The sequence below is a fragment of the Lutzomyia longipalpis genome, chromosome 2 (assembly GCF_024334085.1).
Source record: "Lutzomyia longipalpis isolate SR_M1_2022 chromosome 2, ASM2433408v1".
In the NCBI taxonomy this organism is placed as follows: Eukaryota; Metazoa; Arthropoda; class Insecta; order Diptera; family Psychodidae; genus Lutzomyia; species Lutzomyia longipalpis.
This window is the reverse complement of record NC_074708.1, coordinates 27,211,563-27,233,010: the sequence shown is the minus strand read 5'-3', so window position 1 is coordinate 27,233,010 and position 21,448 is coordinate 27,211,563. Positions and strand designations below refer to the sequence as shown.

General features: G+C 35.3%; 1 protein-coding gene and 1 long non-coding RNA gene across 2 annotated transcripts in view; both read left to right on the top strand.

Annotated features, from left to right (window-relative positions):
• Positions 1–3,025: 3,025 nt before the first annotated feature.
• On the top strand, positions 3,026–3,457 carry LOC129789989 (uncharacterized). Its single transcript, XR_008750518.1, has 2 exons — positions 3,026–3,145; positions 3,240–3,457. It is a non-coding gene; the product is annotated as an uncharacterized LOC129789989 (long non-coding RNA).
• A 6,428-nt stretch (positions 3,458–9,885) lies between these two features.
• Positions 9,886–21,448, top strand: part of LOC129789965 (sarcoplasmic calcium-binding protein 1) — a 29,531-nt gene continuing 17,968 nt past the window's right edge. The window contains exons 1-4 of the mRNA XM_055827113.1: positions 9,886–10,171; positions 11,338–11,449; positions 18,935–19,101; positions 19,172–19,252. Coding sequence (XP_055683088.1) covers positions 11,398–11,449; positions 18,935–19,101; positions 19,172–19,252 — 300 coding nt within the window. The 5' untranslated portion in view covers positions 9,886–10,171; positions 11,338–11,397. The remainder of the gene's footprint in view (positions 10,172–11,337; positions 11,450–18,934; positions 19,102–19,171; positions 19,253–21,448) is intronic.

Below are 21,448 nucleotides of genomic sequence, written 5' to 3'. Positions count from 1 at the left end.
ATCAAAAGTTTTCCACCACCATTTTCGTAATGTGGGATGTCTAAAACGTGCTCATACCAAGTTTGAGCCCGATCTGAGGTGGTCGGTTTTTCCGACGATTACAATACTTGGTGTTGGCCACGAAGTGGAACACCAACTAATTTCTTAGAAAATCATTTCAACTCACTAAAGACATCCTCAAACATAATTTTTCCAAGACAAGATTTTCATAAAAGTATTAAGAATTTCTTATCTTCTTTTTTTTAAATAGTTGTAAAAACATTAATTAAAAAAATCATAGAAAGAACTTTTAAAAAAAATGTCATGTTAAATAAGAATTAATATTCAACTACGCGGTCATTCAATTAACCTATTAATTTTTCAATGTCAATCATTATGCGGTCTATATTCTACCTGTCTTGTCTATCTTTTAATCAACTACACCCACACACTTCCCTGACGCAGACAATAAATCAATTCTAAAAGCATTGCATGCCCTATACATTACGCCCTTCTATCGGATTAATTAAACAAAAATCATCTTCAGGAAGTTTGTTTGTCGTCGAAAGAGAAAATTGATGAAGAAGAATCCTTTCTGCACAGTCAGGAAGTTCCTCCGCTGCATCCTCCTAATGGGACTACTATTGCGTCTTTCCGGGCTGTATTAAGTAATAATAGAGGGTATACTATGTGTAATTAACTAAACCACTTCCGGGTATCTCTGCAGAAAATCGCACTTTGACCCACTTTTAATGCATCATCCAATGCTGACACAGAGCCCTCGCGCGCTTCTTGTATTTTTAACAGCATGCTCCTCGGCGTGGAGCACATACTGTGGGGATTTTAATTCAATTAAAGTCAAATTAAAGTCAATGTCCAATGCAGACTTGTGTGAAAACTTCGCCACTATTCCCTGGCATCGGTGTGAGTGGAAAAAGGAACGCGTGGAGTCTTAATCAATTCAATGGGCAGGATAATTTCCACACAACACACTTTAGTGGCAACAATACGCTTTATTTGAAATTATTCCACCACGAATTGTTGTCAGCAAAGCCAGTGAAGAGTTAGATTACTATTCTAAATTCTAACACTTCATTGCCTATTTATTGTGTCGAGAAAGAAAATAGAAGAAATAACCATTTTAAGAGTCAAAAATTGAGATGAATTAAATTTAATTAAAAATACATTGTCACAAAAGCGCTCGATAAGAATTCCTAGAACTTTCGATTAGAAAATAAGTTTCCTATCGCAAATAAATCTCTAATGATTTAGAAGACAAATAATCAACAATGTGAGGTCAATAGTCATATGATGACGAAGGCTAGAATGTTTTCTACAAAATACATCCGCAAGTATTTCCCATAAATATTCCTCGTTTACAGGAAATAAAATCCGATCCTCCAAGGACTCCTATTAGTTGGTGTTCCACTTCGTGGCCAACACCAAGTATTGTAATCGTCGGATTTTCCGACCACCTCAGATCGGGCTCAAACTTAGTATGAGCACGTTTCAGACAACCCACATTCCAAAAATTGTGGTGGAAAATTTTTGATCCGGCCGGCCTTCCGGTGGTCCAAACTTTGCCTTATAACTCGAGAACAGTAACAGATAGAGACTTTCGGTTTGAAGTTTTCTATAGAAATGTGGGTGTAAAATTTCATTTTTTCGCATTTTCAAAATCCAAGATGGCCGCCGTCCGCCATTTTGAAATACCGTCAACCACTTCCCTTATAGCTAGAGGTCTGAAATTTTATTATGTTGTAGAGCTCAGTGAGATGTTTTCATCAACAATTCATACTTGACAATCGGTCAAGCGGTTTAGCAAATATGGCGGCCTAAAGCAAAAAGTGTTTTTTCGATATAACTCGAGAACGGCTTGACCGATTTTGACCATCTTGGTATCAAATGAAAGGTATTGAGAAGCCCTACAACTCTTTAGAACATTTCAAGTTTCAAAAACATCCGCAAGAGGCACTAAAATCAAAAACAAAAATTGCCTAACTTTAAGGGGCAATATCTCCGAACATCTGTTATAGATTTCCTGTAAATTTTGATATGTTGTAGCCGGACTCAATATCTTTCTTCAGTCCGAAAATGAAGAAATTCTATGTCGCCGTTTAGAAGATATGGCAATTTAAAAAAATCATGAATTTAAAAAGTTGTAAGAGCCATATCTCCTGAACTGCTTGACCGATTTTGCTCATCTTGGTATCAAATTAAAGGTTCTGCGATTCTCTACAACTTTCTAGAACAATAAAATTCTCTAGAACCATTCCTTCAGGACAAAAAATGCGAAATACTGTTTTGGTAAAACAAAAAGCCGCCATTTTGTGTTCTGGATATGACCTTGAAAAGTATCAAAATTTATCCCATATTCTAGCTTATTTTAAGACCTTTCCATAACTAGTCAAGAAATGTCTGTAGGTGTTATAGAACTTGAGATATGACCATTTTTATGCATCAAATTACTGAATTTCACAAAAAAAATCAACTTTGCCTACTGATAATGCTTACAAATCGTATTATAACGCATAAATTAACTTCTACACGTTGTGGGACACCAACTCTTATAACTGGACGCGTTATGATTGACTTGACTTTAATAAAAATTCTAGAACTTCTTATCATTCATTATATATTTTGCACTATATATTACAAGAACTTTTGCTCCATTTATTGTTAATCACGCCGAAAAGCTCTCTTGGCAGCACTCTGAAAAAATCTAGAAAATACTAGAATCACAGTATCAATTGCTGGCGTTGCTGCAGTAAGCATAAAAGATGGAAATTTTCCTAATTAACATGAAAATATTTACTCCGAATTTTGTATTTTTTCACCTCGAAAAGCTCTCAAAGCAAAAAAAAGCTCAATTTGTGTGCGTGAATCACCTCAGGGGTTCATGATGAAATCCTTCGATAGCTGTCTCTGCCTCACTTGCACACTTTCCCATGGAGAATTTGATGGCTTTATCGACGACGTCTTGACCCCACGAGGCACGATAAGGAATCACAAGACGTGTATTTTGTCTGCCATGCTGGGGCTTGTCTCTTGCTTGGACACATTCTGCTGGTTCTCTTTAGTAGCGATCGTGCCTTCAAAATGACCAGATTGGGATTGATCTCTCTTGTGATTCTCACGATAGTTCTTCTAGATGTCCTCAATACGGGTACAGTGCTTTGTTAGCTTTGTTAGCTTTCTCAGTTTCGTTCACTTTGTGCAGAAAGTTATATAAAAGAAATCTTTTCTTGAAATTGTTGTAGGGCACTCAGTTCCTCTTCAAGGGTTCCATGCAACACAGAGGGTTCCTATAGCACGAGCAAGGAAATTCTGCATCCCCCACAGTACCTTCCTCGATGACTGCAATTGGTGCAAGTGCAACGGTGAAGGTGATAATTTTGTGTGTACAACAGAAAGGTGTGGCAATACCAAACCCAGGACAAAATCATATGGATAAATAAACCAACATTTGTGTTCAAAACTTTGTAAAAAAACTTTTCCTCTTTTTTGCTTATTTTCTCGGATTTTCCACTCTTATGCATGTTTGTGAATAAATAAAGTTGATCTCGAAACTAGGAAATTGTGATTTTCTACTTTATAACAAAAAAAATGTTATTCCCTCTGGGAAAAAATATATAAACATGAAGCTTTTAAATGGTAATTGTTTTTGTTATATGTTTTATACATAATCTCCTGAAGCTATGATGACATTGAAATCAGTCCACTGTTGGGTGGTGATTAAGTAAAAGTGATTTAGTGGCGTCACTATGCAATGCTGGTTCACTGGAGTACATTCCAGATAGAACTGACTGAATAATAAAGATTTGTTGGTGTGGAAAATATAATAATCTCTATTCTGGGTAGTAATATTTTTCTTTTTTTCGTTCATTATTTTGCTGATTGTTAAAGGAAAAAAACTAATGTTATAAATTTAGAAAACTCCAAAACATATTCGTTAAAAAATTGTTAGAGATTCAGTAAAAAAAATTAAGAAAAATAGCTAGAAAATTTAACTTTTGAAAAAAATGTTTTTAATTTCAAGATTAAGAAAAATATCTAACCTAAAATTGAGTTAAAAGAATTATAGGCTTTTAAGGACGGATGCTCAGGGCCATTCTACATTGAAATTCAAGAGAAAAACCAAAAGAAAATTAGGCTTTTAAATCTAACATGAAATTGTAGTTGAAGGGGTTGAGGGCCCATATTCTGTAACCAAAATATCTTGGAAATTAAAAAAAAAGTGTTCTAAAATTGGAACAACTTCAAGGTTTTTTTGGTCGCAGAATTCGACCCAAAGTTTAAATATTAAACATAATTTCATGAAAAAAAATATTAAAAGTTGAATGAGGGATAAAATATTTGTCATTAGAAAATAAAAATCTTAACGTTAAAAAGTCAAGGTATTAAAAATTATTGGTCAAGTATTTAAGCGGCAAAAAGTTAATTTTTTTGGAGAAACATTTTCCTGATTTCTCTGAAAATATTTGAGTTTACCCATGACAACAATCTTAAAGGAAATTTTTCACGCCTACAACTTTGTCTCCGACGATTTTTTTCAAACTCAACGAGTAAATGCATTTTCAGTCCATTTTCTAAACCCAAAATGGGTCAAAATGTTAAATTGCGTTTTTGATCCTTAATTTTTAATTTTATAAATTTATTTCATCCAGATACATAAAAGCAAGTGAGAATAAAAGATTTGTGCAACAATTAGAACTTTTATTTTTAATAAAAAAAAATACAGAAAATAAAAAATAATAAAAAAATTACGAACAAACCCCTGAGTAGATTCCCCAAGAATTTCTAGGACAGAAGCTAGACATGCGCCGTTTTTTTTAAGCGTCCACAATGTTGCCTTGAGTGGCTCCGAATTATCTTCCACTTATCTCATTTAAAACAATTAAATTAATTAATTTTATGTGATAATAAAATTAATTAATGCTTTACGAGAGATATAACAAAGAAGAGTTTATTTATTTGTAAGAACTTTCCTTCCTTAGAGCCTTAAATATTCTTTAAAAAAACCAGAATAATTGTCAAGATCAAAAGGTCAGTCTAAGGGGCTTTAGACCTTTCTCTCTCATATGCAGAAGCAACTTAAATTCTGTGAGGCAGTGTACGTGGTTTAATGCTAAAATATAGCCCCATTTTGGTTTGTATGTGAATTAAATTAAATCAAGACTTATTTCAAATTGTTCAAGCTGCTCAAGCTGGCGCGCCAATGGTATACCTAGTTCATGAACTTTTAACATTAATTCCCCACTTTCAATGCAATGCACCATAAAATTCAAAGCTGGATTAAATGGATCTAATGCATTGCATTGCAAATTGTCTTCCTGCCTCAATTCAACAGCCCAATTCAGTTGTGATTGACTGTGAGATTTATGTGCGCCACGAGAACGCGTCTCGACGGTGCTGTGCGGCAGAGTGGGTCAATTTGGATGTGCAGAAGCAGAATTAAAGTTGAACTTGAACAGCAAGTGGTCGCAATGAAAAATTGCATTTGAGCAGTCAATTAGCTGACCGAAAAACTTAATTGTGTGCCACATGAGAGCAAAAATAGTCATAATGTTGGCGAGACGAGACACTTTTCTTCGCGGGTAGCAGCAGCAGCCATTTGTTTCCTTCCCAATGTGCTGACCCCATGGGCCAATTTACTCTATGCGTGTGTGTTGAATGCAAATTTATTCTTTCAAGTGCACCAAGAAATTTATTAAGATTATCGTATATTTTCTGCAACAAAGACGTGTAGCTCATGCGTTGTAGAAGAGGACCAGATGGTACGATATGGATTTTGATTAATGACTTCTTACGGGGCAGGGTGTTTATATCGGGTGCCGATCATCCTGCATGTCGTCGCAATGATTTTGCAGATCTCTCCCCCCTCAATGTGCGACCCAATGGATCCAATCGGGTGGCACACCGTTTGGGCGCACAGTAAAGTAGCTGCTAATTAAAAATAGAAAAACCCCCGGCTTAGACAAACAAACATATACTGTGCCATCAAAGATTGAGGCGAAAACTGATACACATTTTCCTGACTCTCTCTCTCTCTCGGCGAGGTGTGGTGCTGGGCCCTTTTACACCGCCCGGAAATTGTGACGACACCGGGTGGTAGTTCTTGCATAGCCAGAGGTGGATGATGATTATCTACAAGTTCTTTGTTCCGCCGTTGTTATGTATGAAAATTATACATAGTGGTCTACAAAAGCTTTATAGATTCATACATATTTTGTCTTCTAGCTTAGAGCTTTTTGAATTTTCTTGTGCGGCTTCTGCCGTCTTAATCTATATAATAAAGAAAGGATTTCGTTCCTGTACAGCTATGCATTTCTACACCGTTTGTCCGATCGTGATGAAATTTGGTACAGAGACTACTGATACCAGGCGGTTTTTACCAACGGCATTCATTTTCCCCCCAGAGCCCCCCTTCACAATAGCCCTCATATAAAATTCATGCTTTTTTGACTACTTTTTGAATTCGGCGCCATAAATGTTGTGCGAAATTCACTTTTTCTCTTTGAAATATCTGTTGGAGGTTTTTGCGTGGCCCATCTATATAATAAAGAAAGGATTTCGTTCCTGTACAGCTATGCATTTCTACACCGTTTGTCCGATCGTGATGAAATTTGGTACAGAGACTACTGATACCAGGCGGTTTTTACCAACGGCATTCATTTTCCCCCCAGAGCCCCCCTTCACATAGCCCTCATATAAAATTCATGCTTTTTTGACTACTTTTTGAATTCGGCGCCATAAATGTTGTGCGAAATTCACTTTTTCTCTTTGAAATATCTGTTGGAGGTTTTTGCGTGGCCCATCTTCTCTATATAATAAAGAAAGGATTTCGTTCCTGTACAGCTATGCATTTCTACACCGTTTGTCCGATCGTGATGAAATTTGGTACAGAGACTACTGATACCAGGCAGTTTTTACCAACGAGTAAATATTTCATTAAATTTATTTCAATTCGTCACAAATTTCTTCTCTTCTAAAAATTTGCGCGAAGCGCAACAAATCCCCGCGAAGCGGGGCGAGGTAAATTGGAGCGAAGCGACAATTTACCTCGTGTTGTCTTATAGATTTTGACACCAAAACAGCGGAAGTTTCCTCAGAAAGATTTTAATTTTGATTTCAGGAAAAAATCATGAAATGAAGAAAAGCTTATCAGATTTTCAGAATAAGCTTTTGATTACTTAATTTTCTTCTTTTTTTCAAACTTTTTTAAAATTATTTTCCAACTGTTCTGATTAAATAAAAACTTTCTAGGTCTTTTAAAACTTCAGAAAATCAATTATCTTTCATTTTAGAATAAGATTTAATAAATTACTTGAAGAATTTTCTCTTTATTTCTCTCAAAATCGCAAACAAATCCATGAATTTTTGGCAAAAATTTTCTTTTTTATTTTCAGGAAATTCTTTACAAAAAAATCTGTCATGTAAAGAAACATCCCTTAAATGCATGCCTCGTGGAAGTGGGTCAAATTGGTGGATTGAAGGTGAGTCGCATCACAGTTTTAGCGGAAATCACTCCACGCTGTGCCTCAATCGCGGCATGATATCGAATCTTATTGGTATTCCCAACATCCTTTGCTTTACCACCCCCACACATTTTCCTTTAAAAGAAACCTCCGATAAATTAATCTGACCCTCCACAGGATTTTAATTAAAACAAATAACATTGTCCCCAATGCATCGTAGATTAGTTTCTCTTATAAAATGGGGGAGGTGAGTATTATCCTTCCACAAAACCTCTATATTTGTACACAGTTTAACGGTGCATCCAATCCCTCCTACCAACTTTGAGAAACTTGGAACAAATATTCTTCGATGAAATTTGTTACAAAAGAGCAAAGTGCTGGAGACACTGCGGGGGGATGTTTTAGCTCGTAGCAGACGGTAAATCATACTCTTTGCCATCCTTTATGCCAGCAAATGGATCCATTCACGGCATCTCCTCAAATTCCACTTCAATTTTCTGGATCACGTTCTCATCATACCTACACACCCCGCCCTCTCTCTCCGCAAAGTTTCCATGAGAATACATGGAGGGGGGAGGAATTTTCTTTAGAAAGAGCGCGAGCTTTCTTCGGAGTAAATTACGATGGATCATATTTTCAGCGAGAGACATTTAAAGTTCATCATTTTATCCTTTTCCAGATACATTTCACACAATGAGCTTTAAGCTCATGCAGAGCTTCAGAAAAAAAACTAAATTTTTCTAGATTTTTTTTGAATGCCGTTTCCAACCATAATTCCCGTTTTGTTTGTTTGGAAAATTAATATGTTTAATTTATTAAATTTTCCCAATTTTTCTCAGTTTATTAACACGTGCGAACAGCAGCTATAATCGTTTTAAAAAATTGCATAAATACACCACAATTTACAGGACAATTTAGTCCCCAAAAATACATCAGCAGTTCATTACAATAGAAAAATAAACGCGCTTTTCAATTAAATGAATTTATCAAAAAATGTTTTCTTTACACTCGGTGCTTTCACCACGCGGCATCATGAAAAATTGTTCCATTTCACCGAAAGAGCGTGAGATTCTGCAGAATTAAAATAAACACGCACTGAAAATTGGTGATCGATGATGGTGGGTGATTGCTTGTGATTCGGTGGGTGATAAAAAATAACTTTTTTTTTGTTTGTGGGTGTTACCTGTGAACGAATTATCTATTTGGTTAAGCTCAAGTTGTGTTGCAGTAGGAAAGATTCTTGCGGGGGATGTTGGCAATAAATATTCTTGATTAATTCAAAATAATTTATCAGAAATTTATTAAACAATAAAGAATTTTTAAAGTTATTGCCTTAATGAAAAATTTTTTTTGTCTCATAAAATAAATTTAAAAAATTAAATTTCGACTGAAATTGACAGTTTTAGAGCTTTTTTTTTCATTTTTTGTCGAGAATATTGCCTCAACAGACTGAAGAAAATAACTGATTTTTTTAAAGTTGTAAACATTCTCCAAGGAGAGCTAAGAATTAATTGAGAAATTTAATGAAATAATTACTAATTTTTACAAGTTTATTTATAAAATTTAGAATCTAAAATAATATGAAAATTCCTAAATTGAGATTTTTTGATTTTCCTTTTAAGTCTTGCATTAATTTCAATCAATTTTAAATCATTTCAATCAAAACAACTTTTGAAATCGAATTTTTATTCTAAAATACAAATATTTTAATTTTAATTTTATTTCTACAATTTCTTTTATAAGACAAAAACATAAATTTTAAGAAAATCAACTGCGAAAATGTAAAATTTAAACTTTTATTAGTAAACTGTCAACAGTTATCTGATTTTTATTTAATATCATGAATTTACTCGCATACGATAGCTGTGTAATTCGAGAAAAGCTCACAGCGATATTTGCAGTGGAGGCGCCTGGTGAGTACCTTTTTTCGTGGAAAAAACATCCTCAGAGTTTAGAAAGTTTTTTGAGTAAATACGGGTAGATGTTGGCATTTCATTCTGAACGTGTCCACACTGCCAGGGGCTGTGTGTCAAAGAGCAAAAGGTTCAATGATGTGGAAATTTTTGGTTGAGTCAAATAATATGTGTGGGAGGGTGAGGTAAATCAACAGGTCATTAACTGGATGAAGATTCATTGCTCCGGCCAAAAAGGCGCGCAATGTGGGGGGGCTTTGTGTGTGGTGTAAGTGTGACTGGCTAATCTTAGAGTCCGCGGGGATGGTACACCCGCAAACTCTTCCCGCGCGCTTGAAGCTCACCGCGAAGGAATCGTGTCTGTGTCGAATGATCGCTGTGGAGCATCTCTCGTCAATTTTTTTCGTGGTGGCGGCGGGAGCTGCCGCCTGCTGTAGAAGCGGGGCCCAAAATGTTGCTTGTGCGCCGAAGCTGGCCCCCCGTCGGTTGCGGCTCATGCGTTCGTGACACGCAACAAGTGGCGAAGGCCCGTCTTGTCGGTGTGACGCCACGCCGAAGTGAGTCGACCAGAGCGCGGGATACTTCCTGGGGACTTGGAAGAGCGGCCAGCTACATTTTGCACCCGATGCCAGTTAGTTAGTCGTGATCTGGCGGTCCTCCTCGAAACAGAGTCAGCAATTCAGTTCGGGACTCCCTGAGTGTGAAATGTGAATAGGTTGTTGTCTCACTAAATTCTAATTATACTCCGATCACAATCACAATTTGAGCTGAATCTCACCCAATTCAACACACAATCCGAAGGTACACATCAGCAATTTTTAATTTCTTTTATTCTCAAATTATTTATTAAAAAGATTTTAAATTAAATTGTGCAAGTTTTCCACGAAAATTTGTTGGAAATATCTGTGAAAATTTCGGGTGATACGTTCCGAATGAAATTGATAAAGTTCGAAATAAGGGAGCACTTTGAAATTACATCGTTTTAATTTACCAAGTCCCCCTCAGAAAGTTAAATGAAATTACTATCTGTATACCTTCCAAGCTGTGATATCAAGAGTTCTTCCGAGAAGTTAAATAGTGTGGAGATAATTCTTAAAATTGTGCTCAAAAATTAATTTTATTAGAAATCTTGAGAAATTTTTAATAAAGGGGTATCTATCGGTTCTAATTTGGCTTTATTTGAAAGCCAGAGCTTTAGAGATTAATTTTGAAGTGATTTTTGTTTAAATAAATAAGTAATTTTGAAAATTTTCTTGAAGATAAAATTAAGTGAATTACAAAGAAAAGTTCGAAAAAGATTGTGATGAATTTTAAGAAAATCCCAAAGTGTGGCGAAGTTCTTTGAAAAAAAGCAAAAAGGATTCAAAAAACAAGATTTTTTCTTTTACTCTATGAGAAGTAAAAAAAAAAGCTGGTTGTAAAAAAAAATTAATTTTTTGAAAGTGTTTTATAGAATAAATTGAAATATTGCAAAAAAAGTTAATTTCGATGAAAAAAATTTTAAGAAATGTTTCGTCTGATTTTTTTTAAAGATTCTCCTCTTAGGCTTAATTGAGATTAAGAATTATAAAAAGAAAGTTCTAGATCATTTTTGAAAGTTTTCATTTTTGTCTTCAATACAGAAAAAAAGTTCAAAACTTGGCTCAAAATTTTTAAGAAAAAAAAAACAGACAAATCCTTAGAAATAAAAAAAGATCTTGTACCAAAAAATAACATCTCATGTTTCGACGTTTTAAGTAAATTTTTTACCTTTTTAAGGCATCACAAGAAATATTAAGAAGAAGCTAAATTAAGAAAATTATTTCTCCCAACAAATTTTCGGTCTTATCCGTTAATTTTACTTGGAAAAATCCTGACAAACAGAAAACAAACTAATTTTCATTTGTTATTTTTCTCTTTTTTCCGGTTCATCCAAAAAATGAACTTTTGGTTTGGAAAATCTCCCTTCAACTTGGTCGTGGATTTAGTATTAAATTAGGATCTCTTAGCAGCAACCTAGTCAAGGAGACACACAGAAAAAAGCAAGAATGGCTTACTCATGGGATAACCGAGTGGATTTTGTCGTCCGATTCATGTATGGTGAGTACCCAGGGATGATTCTATCTTCTATAAATTGCAAGAATTTCTTTGTGAGTGTGGGGATTTGGTGTGTAACGCGCGCACAATATTAATTGAGTGACTATGAGAAAATGTCCAGAGATTGGAACGATAAACAGTGAGGTGCGGAAGGCCCAAAATGTGCTTCAATCAATAGACGTACATATATGCGGGGAGGACGTAAAGCTCCCCTGGGTCGTATTAATTCACAAAATCAGCCTCTATACACTAAATAATTTCTGGGAGAGAGAGATAATTGAATGTGTCCGAAAGTGATACCTTTTTTTTATTCAGTAGATACTCTTTACGCTGCGACGTGAATTTAAATCTCACGTCCTCTAATTTATCATAAATCCATCAAATGGTAGATAAATCACATTTAGGGCATTGGAACCGCGCACAGCATACCTATATAGGTCTCATACTGAAAACCAGAAGCTTCCACCCCTCTGGCACCCTTGGGGCATTCAATGGATGGGAAATTTTCATTTAGGTTATACAAAAGACCACATAGCAGAAAATGAGTGAGTGCGTTGTGTGTTTTCTCTGTGCTATGAGAAGATAATAAATGGGGTGGGGGTGTTATTATGTACCTACATGTGTATGTAGGTATATATTGAGGTTGGTTCCAATGAAATATGTGCAAATAGAACACACACAGTTCACGGGAAAAATTCCAAAAGCTCTCCCATCCGATTGCTGTATCGAGTTAGGGAGGATTGTAGTCCTAAAAATAATTTCATCCCCCCACACCCTGTATCATCTATCCCTCGCCCCTAAACCTATGTGTAGTCCTAGCTATGTGAGAAAATATCCAAATGTTTCGAATTTCTCAGTATAATTTATATTATTTGATTTAATCTCAAAAGCTCTCGGGACTTTTTTCATGCTCCTCCACTCTGTGACTGTTTATCTTTGTTCGCAGCTGATCTGGGGAAAGTTTCATGTCCCTTCTGCATTTAAAAAAAAATCAGGGTATCCAAACGTGAGGGATGGGGAAGGATGTAAAATGGAAAATAAAGAGAATGTGGAAGAGTGTTTGTGCTGACTGAAAATGTCCAAAATTGACGATAGAAAAGCATTTCTGCATGATATATGGTTGGAAAAGCTTATTGAATGGAAGTGATGATGGTTCGATTTGCAAAACATTCCACTTAAATATTTTATTCAGCTTTTAGCTTCTCGTTGCATTTTGAATTTTGCAATAAAAGTCACTTTCTGGACCAGAGATTTGCATCATCGCATACAAGAGTTGAGCTGTGATTTGGAAGTTAATTTTTCATGTTAAAGTTTGAATTAAATTTTAATTGGAGACAAGGACATGTTCGACTTTTTTTTAATTGGAAAATTTGATGGTTAACACGAAAAAAAATTAGTTTGACAAATTATTTGTATGGAAGATATGTTTAATTTTTCAATTTTTAAATGCTTCGTATTTTAATATTATCTTTAATGCTTTTAGATTTATGAGAATATTTTATTTCTAATTGAAAATTCATAAGAAATTGATTTTTAATTATTATTTCTTGCAGAATAAAAGCCATGTTTTTAGGCCATAGAAATATAAAAAAAATTTCTTATTTAAAAAAAAAGAATAATGTTCTATTTAATTAAAATTAAAAGCTCCGTTTGAAACAATATTTGAGAGCTTTTAAGCTTAATGAAAATTGCATCTTTAAATTTTCTTAACAGAATATTTTTACAAAATTTCAATTAGACTGATTTAAACGATAATTAAACGAACTTTTGATTAATTAAATACTTCACATTGAAGCCTTTTTATTATCCATAATCTTCAGGTTATATCTACAAGCCTCTCACCGTAATGGACCTCTAACATAATATACCTACAACAGTAATCCCAAAGTATTACTAATGCATGCAGTATAACAAACATCATCGCATAAATGTTCTTTTATTTCACGGAAAGAAAATAAAAAGGGATGTCCAAAAGAATTTTTTAGGGGTTGAATTTTGCAAAGAGAAAATACTTTGAGCTCTGTGCGATGTCTCTTAAAATATTTCACAAGGCCGCAGTGAAATCTTTACAGTTGAGTCCGTAATTAAATTTTTATTCATGGCCCTAACTGAGGTAATTTAATTGATGCTCTTAGTGAAGTCGACATTTTCCCGGGGTTTTTGGAGACAGGAAGAGGGTGGGGAGATAGGATATGGCATCCTGAATGACTTGAGCCTTCCTTCTGTACTCTCTCAATTAAGTCATTCGGGGCGGAAAGAAAAATAAAATGAAATAATTCAATATTATTTCGATGTGACTTTGGTGTTTTATTTTTCGACAAGGGGGTTGCGCGTACCACGAAGTTACGTGTGTGGGTGGAAGAGTTTGTAAGTCCAGTGGGTTGGGATTTTATTTTTTTGCGGGTGAGATTTTAAGAGATCAAGAGTGGGTGAATTTACTCTGCAAAATCAGCACAATTTACCCACATAAGTGGACCATTATTTGAGTGATGGAGATGCCTGACAATCCCCGAGGATCCTTATTAGACAGAAAGCTTTTTCAGCCTCTCTCAAAACTTCCACAAGCACCCCAAACCTCTTTTTCCAGATGAGACGGGGGTGAGAACTTTGACAATTTTGAAACAGTTGGATGCTCTGTGTAGTAGCTCCATTACTTCCCATCGTCAATTCATTTCCCCTTCTATTAATCTTTCCCTGATAAAGTCCCACACCCACCCCTTCCTGCCGCATAATGCAAAATAGGTGCGAACAAGGTATGGAAGCGCCCTGTTTTTTGACTAATTTCCATAATTTAATGAGATATAGAAGTTTTCCACGCCATGAAATTTTTTTTTTATCTTAATTTTCCATGCTGGATTTTTTTCCACCCGCTCTTAACTTCTTTTTTTCGGTAAATAATCCCTCTTAAATCTCTGAATTAAGTGAAGGAGGAAAAATCACAAAGTGAAGCGTATAAGCCTATAATACAACATATATGTATATTTTTATGCTGAAAATCCTCCGTTAGAGAAAAAAATACAAAGAAAAGGTAATGCTTGAGCTGGTTGGGGTTTTTTTTGAGATAGAGCTTTGTTTATTTATAAAATTGCACACTATGGGGGAATTTGGTGCACAAAATTGCCGTTTAATTAATTGTGTCATGCAAAACCACCGTCAAACTTGCATGTTGGGTGGGATTTTGATGTGGATAACGAATTGAGAGTTGGCAGCTTTGCAGATCACATTTCGAGAAGGGAAAAAGATTTCTTTTGGTCGCCTCACGCACCGGGGGCTAGTCAAATAACAACGACGTGATTCAAATTAGCAAAATTGGCGGGATTTTCTGCACAATTGTCGATGAAATGAGGAAAGCTTTGAAGAATATATATTTGAGCATTTTTGGTTCAATATTTGATCCTATGATTTGTTAGAGAACTTTTAGAAGATATTGAACCAATAATTGAACAGCTAATTGTAGTTTTGTTGTAGGCCTTGTAGGCACATCGTCGCCATCTTGCTTTGAGTGACATTTTTGCAAAATTGTCGCCATCTTTGAAGTTTAAATTCTTAACGGAAATTAAATCTTAGAATGATATTTTTATTGAAAGTTTAGCAAAAAAGCTTTCATTATTAATTTTATATTAGTCAAGATGGTCAAGATTAGTCAAGAATTTAACCTCTAACCCCTTTCCAATGCCCTACTATGTACGTATATGTACATACAGTACATAATAACACGATGCTTTTGAATCTCATTCCTGTCTTTGCTATTTGCTGCACAAATTCCTTCTGTCTACACGATACATGATTGTGGGCTGTAGCATAGCAAGAATACCCTGATGTGCATCATGTATAGTTAATATTTGGTGCGTCACGAATATGTATCAGAAGAAGCCCAAATGCAATATTGAATAAATTTGAATTGTAAACATAACTGACAGGAAAATGATCTGCGCGAAGGAAGGCCCCCGCCCTTACCCCACGTTGACCGCTGCTGTGTTCTCCGCGTCGCCTAGAAATCAAATTGGAAGCTCTGTGTGATTGTTTTGATTATTCAACGGCCCATAACACACATAATTTTCGGGGGAGCACCCAGGCGCAAAAGGGGGAGGTGAATGTTGGCACGCCAAGTCGACGTTTTGTCGTAATTCCAAATAGCTCTCATGAACGGTTCAACTGTGTCACGACAGTTTGATTAAAATGGCACAGGGAGGATTTATAATGATGATGGAGATAAATGGATAAAAGTGCGCCAAGAGTTGGCTAAAATAAATATTGCATTAGTGGTAAAGTAGCGAAATAGATATTGCGCGCGAAGGTAGTCGTGCTCTAATGATGCGTGAGGTGCGTGAACTTTGACTTTTCGCGTTACCTACACTCCGCCGCTCACGTAAAACAGTGTTGCTGTGGGGAAAATCCCGCACAAAGGGAGCTCGTGTGGGTTGAATTTTCGGGGAAATATTGAGTGCCAACACACGCAGAAAGCTTTTCAAGTTCTTTTTAACACCCGATTAAATGAATTTGGGCGTATTTTCGAGGTATTTAAAAATTCATAACAATTTATTTAAATTCAAGACAAGGAATCAATAAAATTTTATCTGATTTTAATAAAACTACAAATTGGAGAAAAAATATTAGAAACGTATGAATTCATAACGATTTTGCTAAACTTTAGAGACTGGAATTATTAATAATTCAATTAATTGATTTTTTTTATATTTCTTTACCGAGTTTGATAAACCGGAATTAAAATAAAGGTTTACGTTCATTTTCTTTTATTTTCGTGAATGAGATGAATTAAATTCAATCATGCAATTAATTTTAAACAATCTATGAAAATAACAAAAAATGTTTAGGCTTAAAGTTAAATTTATAATTTTAACTTAAACCAGAACCTGTTTTAATCAATTATGTAAAAAAAAACTTATTCTATACGATCTAAATAAAATCCAGGTATCGTGATTTATCCGTTTTTATCTAAAAAAAATCTATCTGCCTATTTCCTTTTTTTTTTTTTTCAAAAATACATTAGTTAATGATCGTTATTTTTCAAAGACAATTTATTTAAATCAAAATGAACTACATTGCCCCGCGGTGTTAATGACTAAATTGACCTCCAAAATGCCTCTTCATGCTCATTCTCGTGGTATTTTATATTCTAAAATGTTGGTGAGATTTTTGTGGTTGTGAATTTGCAGAAGAGTATGGGGTGGGGAAGGGTGTGAATACCGCATACCAACATGATTCCCCAATTTGATGTCTCTCCTCCACTAAAGTGTGGAAAGTGACAGCTGAAAATCAATTCTTGGACGAATCCAAGTAGATAATTTCCATAAAACGAATTTTCGCCACTCTCAATCTCCAATTGACGATCATGCCATGATGATTGTGCAAATGTCTCCATTATTGCGCAAAAAGGGGGGTTGTTGGCATTCCCCTTTTTGCCCCATTCTCCCCCCATTTTGGCCCTTGAAATATTTTGTGTCACAATACCGAGATTTTCCACCCTCTTTTGGGTATTGCTGCGATAATTCCATCTCGATATTGTATTACCTCGTCTCTTGGGGATTTTTTTTAGCTCTTCCTTGCCACCCAATACCGGCGCAATTTTATTGCCATTCGAAGAAAATTGTGCGAATTCCACAAGGGAAGATGTCAATGGCGGGAAAATTGCATGGGCTCATACCAAAAATTCCTATGAGGCGACCAAGAGATTGGGGCAATTTCTCGCAAATGGCATTCTTTTTGGCATAAAAGAAAAAGCCAAAATTCTCACTCATTTTTCCGTTGTTAGTTCATCTTGTAATACATTGAAATTCATCTTTTGTATTATTTTGCCCTCAACCGCAATCATTTTACGTAAATATTTTGAAATGTTGCGAGAAGAATGAAAATGGGAAATTGCATGTATTTGCTAATATTTGGAAATGATTTACAATTTATTATTCCAATTTCGTGTGTCAATGCACAATGAATAAATACAGAAATTGTATTTTCATTCTCTTATTCATTTTTAATTTTAGTTTTGGAATGAATTCTAAGGAATTCCTGATAGAGAAAATTTTATTTTTCTATTCAAATTAGAATAGTTCTACTGGGAGTCATTGTATTTTGCTTCAAGAGCATATGCTGCATAGAATCAATGCAAGGAAGTTATGTTTTTTTGCGCAGCAATTTAACCAAAATTCCTTTCATCGCATGAATGGATTTTTTTTGTTAGAAAGCAATAATTTCCTCGTAAACGGCGTAATAGTAAATTCTTCTGGGAGCAATACCTCACAGAAATAGATTAATGACCCTCTCTGCGACATCGTAAAAATTAATTGTACAAAATATCACACCAGACCGTGAAATTCTGCATCGTTGATCTACATTCTTGCATAAAATACCAAATTAATCAATGTAAAATCTCTACGTGCAGCAATTGCGGAATTTATGGGGAATTAATGAAGATTGAGTTTTGCCCCTGAAATTTTCCTTCAAAACTCTCGCAAAAGAGCTCAAATTAATCAAACGCACGTGTGCAATGCCTAAATTTAAATCTTCTTTACTATAAAGTCAATAATTGTGCAAGTGAGCCAAGAAAAACGTCTTTATCCCACTTTTATGTACGTATGTATCAAATATAAAGATTCCAGGTGATGTTTCCATCGAGGAATGATTTATATCCGGTCTGTATGAGTTAATTTTAGCAAGAAAGTAATGCAATTTCCTTGGCAATTTCTTCTGTATATTAATTGAGCAGATTAGAAGCTCACACGGGGGGAATTAGAGTCAATATTTGTGGTGAGAATGAAGAAAATCTAGAGCACACCCTGAGATTATGTCGACCACACACTGAGATTCTTTTATAACGCGTGTTTAGGATTTACAATATAATGCGTAGAATTTACGGACTAAGAAATGTTCTTGTTAAAATTTATTAAGCGAATTTAAATTTTCCCGCAAGGGGGCTTTGTTGTTTAGTGGAGACATCTAGTGTGAGAATTTTTTTTTTGAATTATTTATTTCTCAAAATCTAATTTTTTCCTTAAAGCATTTAATGAATTAACATTTTCTTTAATCAATTATTTAATAAAATATTCTTTACACATGTCCAAGGTCAAGGTCATATTTTAGAATGCCCTTAGCTTCACATTTAAAATAAAAACAAGTAAAATTGGAAAATTATCTCAATGTGGTTGAATTGCAAGTATGTGTGTGATTGTCTTTCAATGGATATAAAAAAAAACTTTTCACCACGTGCTGGATTTTGGAATCTCTTTAATTTTGCACAAGGACTTTCCTATCGAACACCATAAAGCACATCCCAAAAGGATTGTCTCCGTACAGTGTGTATGTGGGGACGTGGGGGGTGTCTTGTGTTTTATTTAGGTTGATTGGAAAGGATGCGTGTGTGGTGTGAGAATGGCGGGGATTTGTGGGGAGGATATTGGCAAAGGAAGAGGGTTATACGACGATGGGTATCAGGCAAAGGATGAGCCATAAGTTTTTCTCCTCAATTGCCAGATATCGACAACAATGGCTTCTTGGACGACAACGATTTCCAGTGCATGGCAGTGAGGGCTGCCGTGATCGAGGGTAAGGGCAACGTCAATGACGGCCGCCTCGGGGAATACCGGCACATCATGAAGAGCCTGTGGGAGGAAATCTCAGATTTGGCTGACGATGACAAGGTAAGGCGATGCCACACACGAATCACCCACAAAATGAATAATTCATGCAATTTCTGTGACCTCTATATAGGATGGAAAAATCAGCACGGAGGAATTCAAAGGTGCCGTGAAGAAGACATGCGTAGGCAAACCCTACGATGGATTCCCACAGGTGAGTTGCCCACAAAAGAGAAAAGCAATTATCTCGCCAATTTTCTTTGTCACTTCACCTGGAAAGTATTCCATTTGTCTACCCTTCATTGAGCTACAAAGTAAAAAATAAAAAGATTCGTACCTCTGAAGGTGGACAAAAAACACCTTGAAACATCCCCTGCGTAACACACACACAAAAGAGAATCACACCAAAGATGATGAATGCCTCACAATCATTTTATAAATGAAGAGAGGATTTATGTTCGGGTAGTGTGGGGAGGGCCAGAAAGAAAAGGCGGACAATCCAATAAAATACCACTTCTCACATTCATTTTTGCGGAATTTTCGCACTCGCTTAAAGTCAAGAAATGGTAATTTATGACAAAACGTCTCGTTAGTGAAATGAAAATATAAATAGGAGTTACAGAAAGGCGTTTGTAATGAGTTTTGTCAATAGAAGTGGATTTATATTGTTGAAAAGAATTTCTTTTTGCGCTTAGTCAAAGAATTTTGAATAATGCTTTTTAAGAAATAAATTTAACCTCTAGGCCGCCAAGCGGGGTCGTTGAACGACCCCAGCCCTATATTTCGTGCTATAACTTAATAAATATAAAAGATACCATTCCCATCTTTTGGAAATAAGTTCTTTGGTTATCTGAGGAGGTTGTGTAAAAATTTCAGCTCAATCCGTCCACCACAAGAAAAGTTATTAAGGAAAATGTAGAAGAAGGGAATTCAAAAATTGGTGTAACGGCCATGCTGCGGAAAATTTCTCAGAATGAAGTTAGTCACATCATAAATCATATGGTTGAAGGGGGTTGAAGGGTTGTGTTTACTTTCTCACTTTACCTTCTCAGTGTCAGAATTATCGCGAATAAGTAACATAAACAACATAAAACATAATTAGAAGCATATAAATGTGCAAAACAATAAAGAATATTCGAGAAATATTGCCATTTATCACGGTGCGGGAAGTGAGGGGAATGTGGGGAAGTAGTGAAAAAAATAGCAGTTGCGGCCAACTTCGTGGCAAATTTCTCACGAAGAAAGTGTGAAAAAGGAGTGAAAAATGTTTTTCCCTAATATCTTCTTCTGCGTGTTTCCGGGTGGCGAATTTGTGATGCAAGGGGCAAGAGGACTATATAAGGAGTCTGAAGGTAGTGACCCGACAGTTCCCGGTTTTATAGTTTATGAGAAAATCGACTTCCTTCTTGGGGTCGTTCAACGACCCCACCTTGGCGCTCTAAGGAAGCTCCAAGGTCTTGGCGGCCAGCAGGTTAAAAAGTATTTTTATGCTAAGGACTAAAGGACGACGGTGAACGCAAAAAAAAAACTTTGCTTACAGAATTTTTTGATTTTTTTAAGAAGGAAATTTGGGATTCATGGGATTTATAAAACTGTTATAGTATAAAAAAATATCTTCGCTTTTTTCTGTAAGGATATTTGAAATTTTCTTGAGCATCAAATTATATAATTGTTGCTTTTCAAGTAGCAGGTAAATCCAGTTAAAATGAACTTTAAATAGGATTATTAGAATTTGCGATTTTGTAAGAAAATCCTTCTAGATAGTTCCTTTGGAATTCTCTAGGATCTAAGGCAAAAATCCATATTTTCGGGATTTATGGTATTTATTAGACTTTCAGTATTTGTAGGATTTATTGGATATATAAAAGAATTTGTTATATATTGTCGTGACAAATCCCTTCAAAGGAATTTCCAAAACTATTTTTTAAAAATTTTTCTATCTCTTTCTGGAATTTATTTTTGCACAATAGCACAGAGAATAATTCTCACAAAATAATTTTCTCGGAAATTTCTCATAGCATTCACAAGTTTCCTGCTACTTCATAAAGCTTTCAAAATATTTTCACACACAAAATAATTTTTGCGCCAATGTAGGGTAAATTAAGAGGTGTGAGGGAGAGAAAACTAATTTTCTTTTTTAATGACCCAAAATGAATTTTCACGACAATCATTATTATATATACCCCGCGTGCCAAAGGGATGAATTAAGTAATTTGTCCTTTCAATGATTCTCACTTGAAGCGCACATTTAATGGTCTTTTTTTATTCATTATTTCAACTTGTCGTGTATGGAGTTAATTAACGATTCAATAGCTCTCCGTGTACAGTGTGCCACCAACCCCCCGGAATGTCTCCCTTCCTGCGTTTCATGTATGTATGTATATAAACAAAAAGATCGCGCAGACAAATT